The 16,711-nt window shown below is 44.3% G+C and overlaps 1 protein-coding gene across 5 annotated transcripts in view; it reads left to right on the top strand.

Moving 5' to 3' along the window:
- Positions 1-16,711, top strand: part of FSTL4 (follistatin like 4) — a 723,812-nt gene that overhangs the window by 329,884 nt on the left and 377,217 nt on the right. For all 5 annotated transcript variants that reach the window (XM_081231116.1, XM_081231115.1, XM_081231112.1 and 2 more), the window contains one exon: positions 3,187-3,220. In XM_081231116.1, the coding sequence (XP_081087242.1) occupies positions 3,187-3,220 (34 nt within the window). The remainder of the gene's footprint in view (positions 1-3,186; positions 3,221-16,711) is intronic.

The following is a 16,711-nucleotide window of genomic DNA, read 5'->3' as shown; positions in this document are numbered from 1 at the left end:
CCAACAAACACATGCAAGGATACTCAACATCACTAATCATTAGAGAAATGCAAATCAAAACTACAATGAGGTATCATCTCACACGGGTCAGAATGGCCATCATCAAAAAATCTACAAACGATAAATGCTGGAGAAGGTGTGGAGAAAAAGGAATCCTCTTTCACTGTTGGTGGGAATGTAAATTGATACAGCTACTATGGAGAACAGTATGGAGGTTCTTTAAAAAACTAATAATAGAGCTACCATATGACCCAGCAATCCCACCACTGGGCATATACCCTGAGAAAACCATAATTCAAAAAGAGTCATGTACCACAATGTTCATTGCAGCTCTATTTACAGTAGCCAGGACATGGAAGCAACCTAAGTGTCCATCAACAGATGAATGGATAAAGAAGATGTGGCACATATATACAATGCAATATTACTCAGCCATAAAAAGAAACGAAATTGAGTTATTTGCAGTGAGGTGGATAGACCTAGAGACTGTCATACAATGTGAAGTAAGAAAAACAAATACCATATGTGCTAACACACACACACACACACACACACACATACACATATATATATATATATATATATATATATATATATATATAAAATCTGAAAAAAAGAAAATGGTTCTGAAGAACCTAAGGCCAGGACAGGAATAAAGACACAGAGGTAGAGAATGAACTTGAGGACACAGGGAGGGGGTAGGGTAAGCTGGGAGGAGGTGAGAGAGTAGCATTGACATATATACACTTCCAAATGTAAAATAGATAGCTAGTTGGAAGCAGCTGCATAGCACAGGGAGGTAAGCTCGGTGCTTTGTGTCCCCCTAGAGGTGTGGGATAGGGAGGGTGGGAGGGAGACGCAAGAGGGAGGGGATATGGGGAGATATGTATATGTATAACTGATTCACTTTGTTATAAAGCAGAAACTAACACACCATTGTAAAGCAATTATCCTTCAATAAAGATGTTAAAAAAAAAGAAGACTAGAGAAAGCAACTGTAGACCTAGAAACTGGAAGAAGGAGAATCACTGCTATTTGCAGATTGTATAAATATACAAATGGAGAGCCCAAAAGAATCATTGGGAAACGTATTACAAACAATAAGAAATTTAGTCAAGTGGTCGGTTATATCAATATATAAGAATCAATTGCCATCACATATACAAATGAGAACCAGTTATAAGATATAATGCAAGATAAATTCCATTTATGATAACAAAATATATGTAATAAATAAATTTTCAACATATATACAGGAAAATTATACTCTTCAATAAAAGTAGACTTGAACAAATTATTAAAAATACCATGTAGATAAGGGGATACAACGTTATATTGATGTCAACTTACCCTAAGTTAATTTATAAATTTTATGCAATTGCAATAAAATTTCTGTGAAGTTTTTTTCTAGAGCTGTACCAATCCCTATTCCACAAATACTAGTTATTTCTGAGGATGGAGGTGCCAGCCCCTAGAGCAGAGATCTGAGGAGCAGTGTGGAAGGAGCTGGGTTTACTCAGTGCAGGATGTGCTTCATGGCCTTCATATCTCTCATTATAGTTACTACTGTCCAAGCTCCCTCTTTTGAACCCTGAGCTGCTGAGGAACCAGCACATTGGAAGCTTGTTTGGTTAATTGTGCTGTGTGATGTGCTGCTGCCCTATAACATGTATCTTCAATTGGTCTCCACTTGGGCTTTTTTTTTTTTTGGAGTATAATTGCTTTACAGTGGTGTGTTAGTTTCTGCTTTATAACAAAGTGAACTCTGTGACAAAGTGAGAGAGTGGCATGGACATATATACACTACCAAATGTAAAATAGATAGCTAGTGGGAAGCAGCCGCATAGCACAGGGAGATCAGCTCCACTTGGGCTTTTGACTCATTACAGAGATGGCAGTCAGAAAGTGTAATTTGGGCAGGACAATCTTTTCAGTGCCTCCTCAGTTTCCTTTCTAATATTGCCTCCCCTTCCTGGCTTCATAAGAATGCTAGACAAGAATGTTAAGGTATTAAAGACAATATCATTTGTTTAAAAAGTGATGGTTCTGAGTGGTCTTTTTGGTTGTGATTTTGAGTTGTCCCAAGTTCGGTGTTTGATCTTCTTTTCTTCAATTGCTAGAATGGATTTTCAGCTTATTCTCAAGATTAGGCTTTTTATTCCTAAACTGGTCATTTATAATGGATTGTAGATACTTTTTATTAGTTATGAAACCGCAATATGTTTCAGCCTTTCCCCCCATTACTTCCCACTGGGTCTTTTCCTGCTTCCTGACCATGCCCTGTACTTTTTTGCCACTCTGTCTTTTCTCAAGCCATTCTCTCTTCCTGGTGCGCCCTCCTTCCCTTATTGCTGTCTGAAAGCCTTCCCATTCTTCAGTGCTATTTACAAAGTGCTTTTAAAAAAAAAACACTTTTTCTTATGTTTTCAGTTGAATGTGAATATATTGGTATTTATCAAGGCAAAATCACCCCTTTATTTCTCAGTAATTTGTGTTTGTTCTGTACCATTCTATTCAACTGTGCATATCTTTAATGCAGGGACTCTTGTTTTACCTATGTAATTTCTGAAACACTTATTGCTTTGCACAGTGCATGAAGATGAGATTGAATTTAGAAAAGCCAAGGGCTTAATTCAGTCCAATGGCATGGACTGGCTATCCAAATTGTCCATAATATCCCACCCTTTGCAAACTATTGATGAGCATAATCAGTCACCAGATCATGCCAGTAACCTGAACAGGAGCAGTGGTAGTCTTCACCGTGGCACCACAAATCAGAACCTACTGCTGCTCATGTAATTCTGGCCCCTGTCTTCTTATGTTTTCCCCAGGCCCTACAAACACCTGCAGTGTAGGTGGAGGGTGGGAATTCAACTTGGAACGAGGTCTTTCCTAATAATTGGTACCAGCCCAGTTTCCACATAAGGAAGACCATGAGAGTTGGCTCTGCTCATTAAAAACTGCATGATTAACAGTATTTTTTGCTTAAGCCAACAAAGCAACAAGTAGTTTACATTTACAGATGTGTGTATGTATGAGAATTTAATAAATCCCACATTGCTGAATGTCTTGTCCTTATGAGATTGTTCACCTTTCTGTGAATAAATGTCTAACAACAGGTGAGATATTTTCAAGTATCTCTACATATGAATTCTTCAAAAACACCAAGTCTTTCTTTTCTTGCAGGAATCCAGACGCCTTGAAGTCACAAGAAGAGAAGGTAGGGAAGATGCATTCATACTCATTTCATTTTCATTGTTGACATTTGGATGTAGTTTGTTGAAGTTAAGATGAACTTCAGCCTGTTCTTTGACATTTCGTGTGGGCTTTTCTGGGTGCTGACTATTTGGCACTTGCCTCTAGGGACTGCAGGAACTAAAGTCCAGGTTTGCTTGTGAGAACTATGTCTTTTACCTTCTAGTATCAGAGATGGGGTCTGGCGAACTGGCTTATTCATGATAATGTTTACAGTCTCTCCAGAGAGGCCTCATCTTTTGAGTGAAGTTTGAAGTAATAATTTAGTTCCACCCAGTGAAAACCACCTCAACAATAAAAAATGGTTTATGGTTTGAGGTATTTCAATATCTGGGAAAATGTGCCACTGTGAAAAATATTTCTGATTAGATTTTTACAACTTTAGTTAAGCTGAAATAGATATAAGCAATTAATTTCCCTTCTGAAAACAATGCAATGGTGTTTTATTTTCCCTGCCAGAGTTCCTCTAGCACATTTGTTTTCTGATCACTGAGGTAAATATATATATATGGGTGGTAACTTCTGAAATCTTTTAGTGGAAATTGAAGTTTACTTGCTTTCAGTAATACCTAGTCTCTCATGAGAGGGTGTCTTTTGTATGATATATGGAAATCACCACCAATAAGCCCTTTATTGCAGGGATGGGAGGATGAAGTCAGAAACCAAAGTGAATTCTTGGTCTAGAGTCTGGCCTTTGGCTTTAGCCCTAATCATGTCTCCTTCTTTGTGGTATTGTCTCCAAAAAGAGCGCCAATCTTTCAAAGTGAGCAAATACCATATTGACTTTCAAATCTAAAAACCTCCCCCCAGTTTAGTTCTTATTTTATGCAGCACAGTGAAAGACACAGGATGACCGTGTTAACAACGTGTGTTCCTAGACCTAAACTTTCCATACTATCTGTACCGATGGGTTAATAGAACTGGTTGTTTGCTGCTGTCCATGGTGCTGGAATCCTGGATACAAAGGATCTGGATTATCTAGCTATAGGATGAATTTTCTGACTTTCATTCTCATTTGCCATCATCTGGTTTTGGACTCAGTGTCCTCTGAACTGCATCCATAGTGTAAACTGCATTGTTTGGATATCACAATCAAATGAAATTGGATGAAGGTGGGTGGGGCAGGGAAGGCATATTTCTTATTCAAAGGTGTGTTCACAGTGGGTGCAATGACATGTAAACTGGAAAGAAATAGCCATTAGGAGATAGGTTGCATGAACTTTGGTTTAGAATACTATTCATTCACTACCCCTGAGTGTGACTGTTTAGAATTAATTTGCGTTATGGAATCACATATAAACTTAACTGTTTTGGAATATTACTGTCCTTGTGTTAGAAATGTCTTTAAATAGTAAGGCTAGGGTACGAGAGAACCACATGTATTTTTGCTCAAAGTCATAAAAGGCCTTACTGTACCCGAGACTCCCAATTCCTATAAGACTGAGTGTCTGAGGATGAGCAAAAGCATGGTCAGGCTGTGCTCTAATCATCCATAATCCCCTTCTCTCTAGAAGCAGCATGTTTCACAACTGGCATATGCCTTGGGTTTGTACTGGTAAATTTGTCTTGACATAACATAGACTTTTTTCTTCCTATTGTGAACTGATGTGTTTCTTGCTTTTTCTGTCAAAGCTGAGTGTTTGAAAATTCCTGAAATAGCCCAGTGCCTTAATGTCAGTGCTTCTAACCCGGCAGGAAGGAAGGAAGAGTGGGTTCCGAGTATTTTCAAGTCTGAGATTCACAGGCTTGGGTAGTAGGGTTGTTAATCTTTTTTTTTTTTTTGTATAGATGACTATTTTTGTAAACAGTGAAATATATGTAATGTCTCAACTACAAGCCTTTCATGTTGAAAGGGTCTCTAACATGAGTTACTTTAATATTTTGAAACAAAAAATTTAAGAATGGAAACAATGGAAACAATCCAACACTGACAAACTCTAGTGATCAAAGACATTCTCTTTTAGTTAATGTAAAACAATTCATAATTACAGAGAATGTTCTAGCTGTGGATATCATGAAACAAGCCACCTTTCTAGACCAAAAGGAACTCAAGGCTAGGGATGAAATGGAGCTCTGATGCAAACCAGCCAATTGGGGCTGGTTCCTTTAAAACAGTGGTCACCTACTGTTCAGCTTGAGTAGTCCAAGGACAAAGGAAAGCAGAAAACATTTCCTCCTCTTTAAATCTGGCATTCACACTACACGTACTGACCACTCTCATTGCTTTGGTCAAGTGCGTGGAAGGCAGTTCAGTTCCAGTTCGGAGCCACTATCTCCCCATGCAAAGTTGCCACGTGGATGATCCAGACTTAGTATTTTTCCTGAGAGCCACCTGCCAGGCATCTTCATGAGGTGACCACAACTGTATACTTTCAGACTGCTTCCTGACTAGGCTCCATCCAGGACAGACACTGACAGTGCCATTCCTCACGGGGCCAAATAGTTTTCCTTGGTCAACTCCTGAGTCCCCATGACAAGGCAAGAGGAACTCAAGAACCTTCATTGGTGGACTTATATGGGAGCATGAGAGTAGGGTTATTAATCTTCTCCAGAACAGTGTATGGGTATAAAAATAGTAGAAGCACTGTGAATATTTCAATAAACTATTATTCCTACAAACACAAGTAAGACATTGTTGTCTAGCAACATACACTTATCTTGATCTGGTACTGAAAGAGGAGCAAATAATTAACACTCTGAATTTTTCTGCCCAGTTTACCAAGCCCAGAGATTCTGGAAAGGTCTAGAGAGGTAGCCTCTGGACCACAAAACCCAAGATGTTTTCCTTTTTTTTTTTTTAATACTACATCTGACTCAAGATATCAGCTCCAGCCAGAGTTCATTGCAACAAATGGATGACCAATTGCAACTTTACGCTATGTGACTTTTGCAAACTCTTGAATAAGTCTGTGGAGTGAGAAATGAGGGGGCTAATATTAGCAGTGGAAATGGAGTCTGGGCTAAGTCACAGTTGGGTTGGAGATCATTAGGGTGACATGAATGCACTGTGTACCTCAGACCCACTCTCTGCTTTATTTCCCCCTGTGGTCCTCCCATCCAGTGATGCCACAGTTCCCAGACTGTAGCCCAGCTTTCTTGCCTCTGGTCTTCACTGTTACTGCAGCCTGCATGCCCTTTGTCCCTCATCTTCTGTGAAATTCCACCGCTCCCTCACCCCTTCCAACTCTCTTTCTGAAGAGTTTTGCTTACCCTACTTTACCTGAGAGTTAAGGGCTCCTATTAGGTCATTCAGTTCCTGAGAGCTGAGACCCTCCCCTCATTCACTCCCAGAGTCCTCAAGGCCTTAGCCCAGGGCCTATAGTTGCTCAACAATCATTTCTTGAATAAAGTGCAAATTTTAAAAATTGCTTTTTATATGTACTTTTCACTCTGATTCTGTCCTAGTGCTAAGCAAGAGAGGCACTGAGTCATTGGTTCTACAAAGGCACTTTTAGGGAGTGTTCTGTGGATATCTAGATATTACGAGCTGGTGCATTGATGAAAGTGCTCCATGTTCACATAAGCTTGGTACTATGGGTTGAATTGTGTCTCCCAAAAAGATATGTTGAAGTCCTAACCCAGAACATGTGAATGTAACCTTACCTGGAGACATGGTCTTGGCAGATGTGTAATTAAGTTAAGATGAGATCATACTGGAATAAGGTGGGCCCTAATCCAATGAGTGAGATCCTTCTGAGAAGAGAGAAATATGGACACAGACACACAGGGAGAACAGCATGCTTTGATGGAGGCACAGATTGGAGTGATGAGTCTGTAAGCCAAGGAACACCAAGGATTGCTGACAATCACCAGAAGCTAGGAAGAAGTGCCAAAGAATCCTCCCCTAGAGCCTTCAGAGGGAGTGTGGCCATGTCAACACCTTGATTTCTGACTTCCAGTCTCCAGAACTGGGAGAAAACAGATTTCTCTTGTTCCACTCAGGTTATGGAACTTTGTTACAGCAGCCATAGGGAAATAATACACTTGGTAAAGCCTGGACTCAATATTGAGCTAGTAGTTGTTATGTTTACTGCAGAACCTCTCAGCTCTTTAAGATGCTAAATAGGACTTTCAAAAGGAGGTGTAATATGCAGCATTTCCCAAACTTAGTTTCCCATGGCATCTTGATTTGTTGCTTTTAATCATCTCTGGGCTGACATTCCATGCAGTGCTCTTTGCAAGCCCTGCTCTAGAGAGTCCATGGAGAAGCAGTGCTTCTTCAGAGCCCAGGACATGCCCCAGCACCAGTGACTGTCTTCCAAGGGTGGTGCATGGAGAGAATGGTGAGCTAGTTATAATGATAACTATGTCTCAGTTGTTCTGAAGTTTTCAGAGAGCTTTCATGTTCTTTACCTCCCTTGACTCTCAGTGACCCATGGTATGAGCAGAGAAGATAGCACCTTGCATGAGACTCCTTCCTTTCCATGCTAATTTTGGTAGGAACAAAGAGTCCTCTGGGTTAGGGTCCCTCTGGACCAATGTCCCTCTGATGCAGTGAACCTCTCTAATGGGTGGGGTGGGGTGGCTTAAGTGACTTGATCTCGCTTCACCATCCAAGGATTTCTAAACATACATGATCACTGCCAAGCCCAGAAAGCTGAGCGGGACTCTTGGAAGAAAACTTCCTAAGGGAGCTTTGTTTCCAATTTAGATTTGTGGTAAGGGCTCTTGGGAGATAGAGTATCAGAGGTTGTGGCAGGACAGCAACACTGGGAGGACGTCTCTTAGGAAGGGTACATGCCTACCCCAGCTGGACCTACTTCCACCTTCAGGGCAGTCCTATATTATCCTCCTACCCTGGGACCCACCTTTGCCAACTGCGCGGGGAAGGAGAGATGGCTGCTTCTTTATTTGCTTTGTAATGCAGGTGTTTTTACACCTCCCTCTAGACACCTACAATTTAACTTTAACTTTTTCTGAAGCTTCAGCAAAAGTTGCCAACCTCACCTCTCCAAGACACTCCCATGTCCACTCTGAGGGCTGATGTTGATTATGACTGCCAGAATTCATCTACTCAAACCAGTGCTTTTCTCTAACTGATCCTATCACATTGAATTCCAGCCATGAGAGAACACTTGAGTAAGCTGAGCAAGCAACCGGGATAATTCAGCCCTTGTCAGCCATCTCTTAGAGCATGGGGTGATCTGTAAGCAATTCCAGATGTCTGTGATTGTGCTGCCATTAGAGGCTGTGGGTTTTGGGGTGGGCACCAATGTCACGTTGCATTACCCACCCTCCCAACGATGGTTCACTCACACATTCCAGTCTAGACAAGCCTGGTGTGGCTTCCAGCAGGGCTGTGAGGGAAACCTGAGAGGAGGGATGCTGCTGTCTTCACGGAAAAAGAGAGGGGAGTGACAGTCACACAGCCAGGCTGGCTCTGGCTCCTTAGCAATGCAAATCTCCTACATAAATATGACCTGCCAGTCCTGAGTGTGTAACTAGAGCCTCACTTTGTGAAAACCCTTGGAATTATCCCCTTAATTGGCAGCTGCCTCTAATAGCCCCTTTATAGTTCTTTGCATCTGGGTGAACTTCAGCTATCAAGAATTGCGTTCTGTTTGCCATTAATTTTGATTTTGTTTAGCAGATGTTTTCTAGATCTCTCAGCTGCCTGCATAATCTATCTTGGTGTAATGTACAGTGGCTGACTGTCTTCGATGAAACAGATTAATAAACTCCTAGCTTCGTTTGAGATTACTTCTTGAATGGCTGCAGATGTAGCGAATTTAAAAGGGAGCCATCCAGATTTGACAGTGCCTGGGATAGTGGGTCCTTTTCCAATCGAGACTGCCATCTGGGGAAAGAAATGGGATTTCCTTCCCCATCCTACCCACACTCTATACAGCGGAGCTTGTTGGTTCTCTCCTGCAGTCATTGGGCTCCAAAAAGGTGGAGGTGGCATCTAACTCCTTCGATTTCTAGCCCCACAGCAGTTGACTCTTTCTGGATAGTGCTGCCACTCTTTAGCTGCTGCAAAACTGTATTGTACCTCGTTGCCCCAGGTTAAGTGGGGAGTGGATGACACAGCTGGCTGATGTGTTCTGGTTGCATACAACGTTTTGGTACCCAGTTTAGTCATGACCAATTGGCAGAAAGTAGAATCCCACCTCTCCAATTACAGTGTGACTTTGGGGAAGTTACTCAATCTTCTCTGAGAAAAATGAGGATAGTCATAGTATAGACCATTAGTCCCAACTCTGGGTTGTTGAAACCCAACTTGCACTGGCTAAAGCCTAAAAGCCCGTGAAACTGCAGAATCTGAGGGAGGGTGGATCTGGCTTCAAGAACAGCTTATACAGGGGTTCTGACACCCCTTCTCCTTCCTTCTCTTGGTGTGTTGGCCTCTTCCACACAGCTTTGCAGGATGACTCCTAGCAGCTGCAGCTCACAGGGTCCTGACTGCTCACCATCTCAGAGGGTGAAACTGCTTTCCTCCAGAGTGACAGGAGAAGAGTCTCAGTGAGGATTCTGATTTGCTGGCCTTGTATAATATCATGACTCGAGCCCTAAACCAATCACTGTGGCATGGAGGGACTGGGATACTGTGATTGGCCAGGCGAGATCACATATTCTCCCCTTGGGGTTTGCAGAATCACCTTTACTCAAATGCCAGGGAGTGGGTGCAGGTTTGTTCCACAGAGGAAGGATGCTGGGCAGCATGCAATCAATGCCCCTCACAGCCTCCTGGACATAATTTGGGGAGGGATTTGGCATGGAGGGCCCTTGGCACAGTGTGGGCAGTGGCGTCAGTGCCCAGTGAGGTTGGTAGTCTTCATTATGGCTATTCTCACACTATATCTGTAGATTTGGCCTCAGACATGCAATGAGGAATGTCTCAGTCACCAAGCCCATTCCTCTGTCTCCAAGTAGACTTAAGGTGACTTGGCATATTGCAGGCTGGTGACTTTTCCTGAGAAGGATTTTCTGAAATTTAGCCATTCCCATCTGTCCCCTCTGTCAGAGTCTTTAACTTTCTGCTCAGATTCTCGTATTCTTCAATCAGAAGAACCAAACAGCTCTCTTCTTGATGATGTCTTTAAGAACTTACGGACAAACACACATAAAATGTGTCTCCCCAGATTAACGGTTTCCTGGGCACTGGGGTCAGAAACAGTCTTGAGCATCACAGTTACTAGACCCTTAATATTTCCTTTCAATTACTTCATTGTAATAAAGCTCAGGGAGTGCAGACAATGGCCTTCCCAAGGACCAAGCACAGCCTTAGCCAGAGGAGTCTCGGGTTGTGAGTAACCCCAAGCTTCTGTTCCCCAAGCTTCCCGAAAACAATTCTAAGTGCCTGGACCTGGAAAGACCAGCCATGGACTAAGCCCAAGTGAGCCTGAGTTCTCTCTACTGCCCCTTACATGTTCTCCCTTAATCAAAGGTCTTCCAGGCTCTTGGTGAGTGGCTTTTTCCTCCTATCATCTGGCTGATGGCATTTTCTCCAGTGATTTGGAAGGGGCAGGACCTTGCTGCATACACCTCAGGGAGTCACTCGTGCTGCTGTTTGAATGTGTGTGATGCCTCACCTGGTGCCTCAGCGCCATGGCACACAGCACTGGTGGCTGTGGCCTGTGCTCCAGTGGCAGCTCTCATGCTGCTGTGTAGGATGAGCTCTGGGAGAGCAAGGATCGAGGCTCTTCCTGCTGGGGTCTCCCACCCTGTGCACACAGCGAGCACTGAAAAAGTGCTAGATCCTGGCACGTCCTAGGGCTGACCCAGCTCTTTGTCACACCTCCACTTCTCATAAAGTAAAATCACAGGTATAGGGGCTGCCAGGTTGTTTGGCTGTGGACCCCACAGTTCCTGGGCACCCCTGTCCCATCTGCTGTGCTTACTTTTACTACTGCTGCTCTTGGAAGGGCTCCCTCTCCTTAATGACCATCCTCAGGGAGCTACTCTGCTCTTTCTGACAACTTGTGGGTCCCTCTGATAGAAAGTCCTTAAAAGGTGCTCATGCGAATCAGCTAAATCTCTGGTTATGAAGGGCCTCAGTAGGTCTGAGCGGGGTCAGGAAGCCCTGTACAGTGGGCTGTGTCAGCAAGGAGTCTCCCTGGGGTTGCCATTGCAAAATGTGCACATAGCTCCCTGTCTGGAATTGGTGGGGAAAGAGTCATGTTATCTAAGAAGTCATAAACCCTAAAAGATACGAACCACTGCAGATTCGTAAGGACAGTACGGCAAACCCTTCATAAGACAGCATCACTCTGAATCACACCAAGCTGGCCTGTCAAGGCCTGGAAAGTGAGGTGCAGCACTCCTGCTGGACCTGCTGAGGCCCCATCCTGCCCAGGGGGGTCGCCTCTCTTCTCTGAGATCCCAGCAGTGAAGGCTGACATTTGTCATCTTCGCCCCTTGCCTGGCCCCCAAGCCAGAAGGAGTTTCTCTGCTTTTCAGGAACCCTTGAAATGATCTGCTGCATATAAACACTGAAGTCCTTTTCAAACTCGTTAAGCCATTTGCCCCAGCAATATTAATGTGCCATCAGCGAGCCTCTGGGGTTAATTATCTGTGACTTAAAAATCATTTGTTTCTGCCTCTTATATTTTTTTGCTGCTCAGCAGCCTTTCTTTCTTGGGAACGAGATACAGAATCCAACTGACCGTTATGATGTAATTCCTTTCTTGTCCTCAGAATTACTTCATCTGTTAAAAATTCTTAAAAAAAACAAACCCACAAAACCCTCCCATCGCCTTACTTTCAGATTGTGTTGTCTCTTTACAACAAATCTTTAATCTCTCAGCTTCAGCAGTCACAGAGCCCAAATGGGGAGTAATCTGCAAGGTGATATGTCTCATCTGAAGGAGGGAGGCATGCACTGCTTTCTCTCCTGATCAGCCCCACTCACTTCTGGGTGCTCACTGCTTCTGAGCCATTGGCCTGTTTCTCCCTGCGGCTGTGGTGAGGGCTTCACGGTGTGCCCTCTGGTGCACAAGCATGTGGTGAACAAGCTACATGCCCCTGGAGGGCCCTTGCAGGCCAGGTAAGGAGGGCCAGACATCCTGGGCATTACAGCCCACCCAGTGGTTCTCTGCACACTCAGTTTTTGGTTATGCTTTTTGGCTGGGGCTGTCATTGGGTTCCAAGAAAATGCTTCAGGGTCTGCAAGTAGAAAACTTTTTTCAAAATGTTGGATTTTACATGAGGTAAGATTAGCTTGCCTTCTGTTCTCAGGAACTCAGGAAACATGGGCCCCAGAAATGAGCAGGCACTCACTAGCCACTGGCTCTGTGGGATGTGGACAGTGACCTGCATGCAGCCTCTGGGATGTGGGTGAAGTCAACAGGGGGCAGTCTGGGCCGGAGTGTGGGTACAGTCAGTGTTGCTGGATGGTGCATGGTGCTACTTCACCTGGGTACCTAGGCTGGTCGTTGCCCACCAACCCATTCTCTGGAGGCCTCTGTGGGGAGTTCTCAGGCCCTCACTTGCCCCCTCACCCCTGCAGTGCTTGTAAAGCAATGTCTGGGAACGTATTTTGATCATGATTACTTCTAAAAGAGAAACCACTCTGGTGGAAAGGTAAATACCATTCTTAGGGTTTCGTGAAGGTTTATTAGGTGCTAATGAAAGTTTCCACAGGTGGATTGGAGTCTGCTGGGTGTGCGGTGATGACAAGGAGTGGTCCCTGCCTTTACAGAGCGCTTGCATCCACTAATGTGTCAGCGGGGAGATGCATGAGTGTCCTGTAGATAGAAAGGCACCTGGCTGCCCAGCACCATGGCTAGGCACCTTGCGGGGGGGCCAACCCCAAAGTGGGAGAGTATTTGCTCAGTGTAGACCGACATGGGGGCCTAGGGGAACAGCTCTCTGAATGGCCTGGTGGACGTGACTTCTCAGGATCTTCTCTCCAAAGGATGGTTATTTATTTGTTTGTTTGTTTGTTTATGCAGGCTGCGCCGGGTCTTCGTTGTGGCATGTGGGCTCTTAGTTGCAGCAGGCAGGTGGGATCTAGTTCCCCAACCAGGGATCGAACCCGGGCCCCCCGCATTGGGAGCGTGGAGTCTTACCCACTGGACCACCAGCGAAGTTCCCAAAGGACGGTTCTGTTGGCAGAGGGTCTCCTTTTGGGCACACTCAATTAGTGGGGACATTTTTGTTGTTGGAAACAGCAAAATGCAGTCCAACTAGCCCAAACAAAGGGTCTTGTTGGCTTAGGTAACCGGACAGCTGGGTAGAGGATGGAGGTGTGAGGGATGCCAGCTTCAAGCAAACCTAACGTAGGGTACTAGGACCTGGTTTCACTCATGTTCCCTCTCGCAGCTGATTCCCGCTCATGGGGAGTACCAGCCGCCCCTCCTTCCACCTCCAAGTCCCGTGAAGAGGGAGAGCTTCTGGTCTGCTATTTCCCCCAAAAGTGCTAAAAGCTACTCAGATTGAATGGGCTTGGGTCACATGCCCCCTCCTAAATCAGTGACTGAGGCCAAGGGGATGCTACATGCTGCTGGGTTTAGCAGAGTCACAAGCTGTACCCCTGAGAGTGAGAAGGAGGTAGATCCCCAGATGACAACTAGGGCTGTGTCCAGGTAGGGAACACAATGCAGGAAGGTGCATATTATCAGTTACTTAATTATTTCACATCTGGTGTCTATGACATCCTCCACCCCCAAGGAGTGTTCAATGCCTCAAAGACAGGCGAAGATTCAGCCAGCATTTACCTAATGTTTCAGAGGAGGGCATCTCTTCCATCTTCCGAGAAGGAAACCGAGGCTAAGAGACAACATTGATGACCCAAGATCACAGGAGCTTATAAGAGAATGTGACTTGGAACCCAGATCCCTGATGACACATACAGCATGTTTGTTTTTTTTAAATCATGGCTGCCTCCAGGGACGGGATCTCCTGCTCCTTCAGCCTCTTCCCCTGTGATAGACACAGTGACTTGGTGAGGTGCAGCGAGCATCCCCTGGCCCGACTATGGGGGTGTTATCTTTGTTTGGACCCCCAACACATTCTCCTTTCTTTAGCGCTTCAGCCGAAGGGCAGAAAGATGAAAAGCTAATGTGCAAACCCTCCCAGTCCCCCCGCTTGGTGACTTCAGTACTCACCTCCATGAGGCTTCCAGAAGCTTTATTTTCCATTCTTCATAAGAGATCCCCCTTCTTTCTTGGAAAGGGGACGGCAGGGCCTCTCTGCACTGCTGCTTCCAAATGGGCATTATGTGGCAGGCAGGGGCACAGATGTGGTGGGGTGACCTGCGCCTTACAGAAAACCAGCGTCTTGATCACGAGCCACTTTTAAAGTTAAGTGTTTTCTTGTTTGTCTATACATTAATTTAGGAGTGAAGGCTTACTTCTCTGCTTTAATATAAATTCCCTAGATTGGAAGGGTTCTTAATGGAAACATTTTCACACTCCGTCTCTTATTTAATCCTCATAAACACCCTCTGACACAGACATTGCAATTTTGTTTTATAAATAAAGAAAAACATGGGACCCTTTGAATGCTATAGGAAATTGATAAAATAATTAAAATGGGCTTGACTGAGGTCGTCCAGGAGAGCACGTTCTTGATGGAAATTCAGCAATGTTTGTACAATTCTGATTGAAATGTTCACATTCGCAGACGTGAACTCATCATTCTGCAGTTGAAGTGCCCACAGGGTTAGGGTGATGGGACCCTGCAGGGCTGCCGCTGCCAGAGAGAACCAGAGACCTCCACGTTCAGAAGAAATAGGGCTTAAAGGAGAAAATCACAGGTCCAGAAAAAGAGTCATGGGAGGGAAAATACATTTCAAATCCGTTTGTTTTACTAATTTTACCAGCTATTTGTGCTCTCTTTTTGCTGGAAGCAGCATTCCCATCCAGCTGCTTGGCTGCTTCATTTGAATTTTTATCATTTATGTGAATCACTGCCTATTTGGGCCCCAAATGGGAGTCCTGTGGCTAAGAGGAGACGTTTATCTGACAGGGTCAGATCTAATCTCATGCTTAGAAACTTCAACTGAAAATAAAATGAGTTGAGGTTGGTTTTTTTTTCTTTTGTTTTTCTAAAGACAGCAGGTCTGTGAAGCTGTGCTACCATTATCACTTACCCCCTTTATACAGAATATGTACATCTTATATTTGGACAGTGTTCCCAGGCTGCTTTTTGCTCTCAGAGAGCTTTCTCATTTGTCATCTCATTTACTACATTTAAGAAAACTTGCGCGTTGGGTGGAGTGAGGATATTATCATTGTTAACTGGTGGGTGGGGAAACTTGATGCTCAGAGGTGGCAAAGGACTTGTCCCGGGTCATGCAGCTAATGGAGGTGGGGCTGGAGCCGTGATGTCAGCTCTGTACTCCTCCCACCAGGCTTCCTCTAGGAGTGTGAGTTTACAGCAGAAGTTTTCAAATTAAAACCCAGTGCGAAAGCACAGAATTTTCAGGCCTGTTTTGGTTCTTTTAAAAATAAATTACTGTGAAGACAAGTTTTCTCATCTGTCAATGTAATGATCCCATACCTTGGGGATTCAGAATATTCAAAATGTGTGTGGGGGAAATGGTAAAAGTTAATCATTTTCACAGTATCTGTCTGTGGTGAGGTTTAATTACCACTTGACATATTTCGTGGTTTAAAATGATGACAGTTTAAAATAGAGCCAGGGAGAGCCAGAAAATCCATTCATTACTGTGTGCCGGGCACTGCTTTAGAGTAACCTCCAAATACAGATGCTCCCCACACAGACAATTCTGCAGCCTGTTCAGATTGCTACAGATGTCCCTGGAACAGAGACCCAAATTGAGAACTCCATTCTGACCCTGCTGTCATCATCCAGAGGGAGCATGGGTGAATCTACCCTCATGGTTTGTTTCTTGGGTCATATTCCAGATACTCACCTCCCTGACACTCTCCCAACCCAAACCTCTCACTGGCTTTCTGCAGAATTTCTAATGAACAAGACAGTTCACTGTGATGTGTGCTTTGAATGAATGAATGAAAGCTATTTAAACTACAAAGGGTGATAAACATTTCCATGCGTCTCTTGGGGAACTGCATGCCTTCCCCAGATGAGAAGGTTGAGAAGCAGCCTCCTGTAGTGGTTGTAGTTGTGGTTGCTGTTTAAGAAGCTCAGCTGTTTGTGTAGGAAGTAATTAAATAATTGTTTCTTTCCCATGGGATTTCTGGAAGAGGAGCCGTTTGGAGTGGACCTGTCTGTCCAAATTTCAAATTTCACTTTGGAGAGTCCTGGGAGAGGGAGCAGATGAAGCCATCTCAGAAATGCAAATGCTGTTTGACATCTATTAGCTCAACGCTTATCCGTCGTTGACAGCAGGATCCATTAGGATGCCAGTGTTCACAGATCAGAGATACTCGGAACATAGTGAGGGATGCGCCAGTGCTGGCCGAGCCCCATTGAGATGACCTGAGAACATGCTGGATGTGCCTAGCTGTCTGGTCCAGGTGCCCCCTGTTCCCCCACCTAACTCTTTGTTTCCAAGGCCAGTCCTACAGCCAGTCTTTGTGGCTGTACC

Source organism: Mesoplodon bidens (assembly GCF_964165515.1).
Source record: "Mesoplodon bidens genome assembly, chromosome: 4".
In the NCBI taxonomy this organism is placed as follows: Eukaryota; Metazoa; Chordata; class Mammalia; order Artiodactyla; family Ziphiidae; genus Mesoplodon; species Mesoplodon bidens.
The sequence above is the reverse complement of the archived record's forward strand: the minus strand, read 5'-3'. Positions and strand labels throughout refer to the sequence as shown.